The sequence below is a fragment of the Nanorana parkeri genome, unplaced genomic scaffold (assembly GCF_000935625.1).
Source record: "Nanorana parkeri isolate BGI_ZX_2015 unplaced genomic scaffold, ASM93562v1 scaffold2047, whole genome shotgun sequence".
In the NCBI taxonomy this organism is placed as follows: domain Eukaryota; kingdom Metazoa; phylum Chordata; class Amphibia; order Anura; family Dicroglossidae; genus Nanorana; species Nanorana parkeri.
Genome location: NW_017308315.1, coordinates 1 through 4,474, shown reverse-complemented (window position 1 = coordinate 4,474; position 4,474 = coordinate 1). Strand labels below are relative to the sequence as shown.

The window sequence follows — 4,474 nt, the reverse complement described above, 5'->3', positions numbered from 1 at the left end:
TAAATTATTATGCTATTTATAACATTGGGGTTCTGATATACGCTGCAGCTCATTTTTGGGGCACGTTCACTTTGCACATTCTTGGGGTTTGTGGGTTTTTGGGCAACATTTCAGGGTAGGTATATAGAGCGTGGATATATTTTGATTACTAGAGCTGCGAGGATCAGGTGAATATATCTGCTTTATTTGACCCCCCCCAGTCAAAACAAGGCATTAACCCGTACAGCAGGGCTATTTTTTTCAGTTAGTGGAGTTCTCCTTTAAATCTCTCAACTGCAATCACCTACTCCTCCTTGCAAGCTACGATGAAGATAGCAGCGCGATAATCTGTGAGATCGCTCACATTGCCTCTACTCTGCACTGCACAGTAATCAATGACTAACCCCAGCTTACCGAGGGCATTCTTAACAAAGTCCTCATCGCATTTCAAACAATGGAACCGTTCCCCCCCAACAACATAGTAGGTCGCATCTAATGACCCCAAAAGTAACAGCTTGCCTCCGGGTCTCAGCAGCTTTATCATCTTTTCCAGATTTCTCATGTATTCATCTTCATTTTTACTGATAACATCCAGCATCCATGCGCTGACAATGCAATCAGCGAGCGGTAACGCCACCGGGGAGGTTATGTTTTCCTGTTCAAAATCACATTTCAAGATCTGCTTGATGGACGACTTTAGTTGCATTTCTTTCCTCTGCAGTTGGTCCCTGAAAAAAAAAAAAACATTAAACAGGCATTACGGGGAGAGCTTCCAGCAAGCTGCAAGTGATGGGCATACTTTGGTTTAGCATTACATTTATCTACAATGTCTACAGGTTATAATCCACCTTGCAGACAGAAAAACTAGAAGTGAATTGCAAGGTGTCGCTGCTCAGACTTAATCAGTCCTGAATGTAAATGACTGCTTGAGCTATTGAGCTCTGTAGTCAGCAAGCTTCTTTCCCCCCCCCCCAGCAAAGCAGATATAGAAAATGTGGAAATGAGCTGTGACTCAAGGTATGCTTTCTGAGACCAACCTCAGACACCATAGAACTGTCTCAAACAATGTTGTTGTTATGAAAGCCTTTCAACCTGGCGATCATGCCACTGGGTTCAAAGACTTCAATCTGGGTATGGACACGCCACTCGTACAGAGAAGTCTGGGCCTGCAATGGGACTTATTAAAAGACACCTTCGGCTTTCAAGTCAGCTCTGCAGACAAGCCATTCACCAAGCGTGGTGTTCTGTCAGTGAGCGGCCTATACGATCCACTGGGATTTGTGGTTCTCGTCACCATACAAGGTAAATCCTTACAGAGACAGCAATCTCTACATACTTTACATGAAATTCAAATGTCAAGCTGCTACACTTCAGCTTCCCTTGCTGCAAGGCGTAGAAAGGAGCTTCACATCTGCTCAGATGCATCTACTGAGGCCACAGCAGCTGTCGCCTACTTCAAGGTAAGAGACTCTTCTAATCACACCCACATAGGGTTTCTGTTTGGCATCTAAGCCTGAACAATGCCATTATGTTCTATCAGAAATGATCATGCCACCAGGCCAGTGTCTGCCAGTGTCTTCGCAATTTCTTCTTGGTCAACAGGTCCTGCTGGATCATCCAGAAGAAGCTACAACTGATGACTTCAGTCTTCTAGATCCTGACAACGATCCAGAGATTCCACCTGAAGTCAAAACCCTTGTCACCAAAAGTGAACAAAGACTTGTATTGGGCTGTCAACGCTATGGTGCGTTTTTCCAAGTGGACAAGGCCTGACCGCACTACAACAAGGTTAGTCCATGTTACACACTGCCAACACACTAAGCCCCAGGATACTCACTGTCAGGACTGGCACATATGCCAAAATCTTCTGTTTGCAAAAGACATTGCTCAAAGTGAGCTGATTCTACTGCACGAGGCAGAACAAAACATCTCTAGCACAGAGATAAAAGGTGTCCATGACAAGGACATTGCTAAAAACAACCCTATTGCCAATCTGAATCCATTCATCAGCAGTGATGTGTCCACAGATTCAGAGTTAACGGCCATCCTTACCCCAGCTATTCTTTTCGCCCAGAGGATTGGGGCTGTGCCTGTTTCACATGGAGACTTTGCAGCTGGAGTTACATGAGCGCCATGTTCTTCAGGTGTTTACGTGCACCATGCACATCCAGGGATGGATTTATTCGAAGTGCCTTCGACCTGCCAAAGAGACCATTCTATTCTTGCAACCAAGGAACTTTATAGGTCTGCCACCCATGGAAGGTGACCTACTGCATTTGAAAGGACTGTTCCAGATTTCATCTGACATATGGACTTGCGCACGTGTGTTCTCTCTTAATCTCAGGTCCAGAGGACAGCTGCAAGTTCACGTTTATGGACTTTAAGAGTTATTGTTATTGCATTATATGCATGTTTCTTTGTCTTTCAGATCTTCAAGACAGCACAAATTGCACTTTGTTTATTTGTATTTGCATAACTACCGTCATGATTTAAATAGTGACATTTACAATGCCAGACGGGGAGTGTGCCGCCCCAATGGGGCATAGAAGTTTATTTAGATAGAAGTTTTATATAGATTGTTTTCTCTATACCATTTTCTATGGACGTTTTATATGTTAGTTCCTATGCTGCCATCTAGTGGCCTTTTCTGGTAATGTATATATTTTTCGATCATACCTTCCCTGATATCCCTGAGATCGATGACAAAGTTCCTCTGTATGTAAGCCCCACCCTTCTTCTTGTTGGTCAGTACTTCCTGTGTCATGGCCACAGATAACAGCCACATGTAATAAGGACACATGTACTCTGCATAGTACCGTAGGAAAGGCATCATCTTTTGACCGCATAATACTATAACCATTCATCACTGTTATCCTGTTGTCTTCACGTTCAGAATAAAGCAACCTTTGTGGATGAACACGGTATTGGTGAGTTCAGCTATCTGACAATGATTGTCCTCAGTGATTGAATCTACTTATACAGGCCAGGCATAGAGGTCTCAACAAGGGATACATCGCTATCACAACAATCGGAGTCAGAATACATAGTTACCTAAATTAAATGTTAAAAAATGATATATTAAAGGAGAACTATGAGGGGAGTAATTTTAACTCAACCTAATAGTTCGAGCCGGCGTGTGACACTGAGACTGTCACACGTTGGCTCAATAGATCGGAAAGTGAGCAAACACATACCGTCGCTCGCTCACTTCTCGATACTGTCCGTACAGAGAGCCGTGACTGTCACTCAGGGCTCCCTGCAGGGATTCCCCCCTCCCCGATCCTCCAGCACTGACTGGCGGAACGGACGGGGGAGGGGGCGGGTACAGCTGGCTCTGCCTCTAGATAGGCAGAGCCAGCTGTCAATCACGCAGCTGAGTGGATTTCGACAGTAATGTCAGGATCCGTCCCGGCTTCGGCGGTCTCAGTATACCGTGAGCTTTAACTATTAAAATATTTAAAACCTCCTGACATTGCTTTTAAGGACACATTACTCTTCAACCTACATTTTGAAAGCATAATAAGGCAAGAGCTGAAGAGTAAAGCCAAATAGTGTGCAGCCATCAAGGGACAACTCACTTCGTTCCTTCCAGCTCAGCCACGGCGGCTGATGTGTGTTCCCAGTCATAAGCTCCAGTGAGGTCACGTAGCCATCTGCTCAGTTCCATGATACATGTGTCCCTGACTTTTAAGACAACCATATTTTTGAAGACATTGCAGGCGGAATAGAGATGGTGGATTAGGGAACCAATGCTGATGTCAATCAAAAATTTACCAGCAATTTGACCTGCGGAGATATTAGAGAATCGGGTGTTATGTTCATTATAAATCCGGTGCAGTAAGCAGAATTCATTCATCTAAAGGATGGTTTTGTTTTTTTTAATTCCAATAAATTTTTATTCAACACAAAAGTAATCTCTTGTTTTGGTCTCATCCACATTAGACCATCAAAGTTTGATCAACAGGGTTACAAAGGTTGATCTAGAGCATAGGTAAAAGACACACAAACAAAACAGAACAAAACTAATTTTCGGCCATGGTAGGCTAAATTACAGGTGAGCTATCCATAGTGCCGGTATGACTGAACCTTACAAATATCATACATACATTTAGGACAAGAAAGGGAAACAATGTTACCTCGTAGCCATATTTGTAGGATAACAGTCTGAACAACGCATTAACCAGAGGACATCAGTCCAATTACCATGGACAATGGTATGCATAATCTAACGTCACTAATAACAACCTCCGCTGTTCTGGTAGAAACAGGTGTGACTACCCTACTTATAGACAGCATATGTGACATTGTCGCATCCTGCGTCTCTCCCCGATCCCAGGGGCAGTACTTACATCCCAACCTGCGTCACTGTCACAAGATCTAAGAGAGGTGATATAAAGTTTGGAGGGGCACAACTTTCCCATCTCGTTCATTAAAGAGATAGATGAGGTATGTAGAAGAGTAGTCTGCTCATGGGGGGAGGGGAAGCAAAGGAAAT

The 4,474-nt window shown here is 43.7% G+C and overlaps 1 protein-coding gene across 1 annotated transcript; it reads right to left on the bottom strand.

Annotated features, from left to right (window-relative positions):
- Positions 1 to 283: 283 nt before the first annotated feature.
- On the bottom strand, positions 284 to 3,835 carry LOC108800501 (nicotinamide N-methyltransferase-like). Its single transcript, XM_018572486.1, has 2 exons — positions 3,558 to 3,835; positions 284 to 707 (listed from the first exon to the last, which is right to left on the bottom strand). The coding sequence occupies exons 1-2, from the start codon at positions 3,833 to 3,835 to the stop codon at positions 284 to 286; spliced, it is 702 nt and encodes a 233-aa protein (XP_018427988.1).
- Positions 3,836 to 4,474: the final 639 nt, after the last annotated feature.

Excerpts from the sequence above, each read along its gene's own strand:
- LOC108800501 (XM_018572486.1), bottom strand. The coding sequence starts at position 3,835 with ATGAATGAATTCTGCTTACTGCACCGGATTTATAATGAACATAACACC. Across the intron at positions 708-3,557 it reads GCTGAGCTGGAAGGAACGAA|GGACCAACTGCAGAGGAAAG; the intron begins GTGAGTTGTCCC and ends TTTTTTTTTCAG.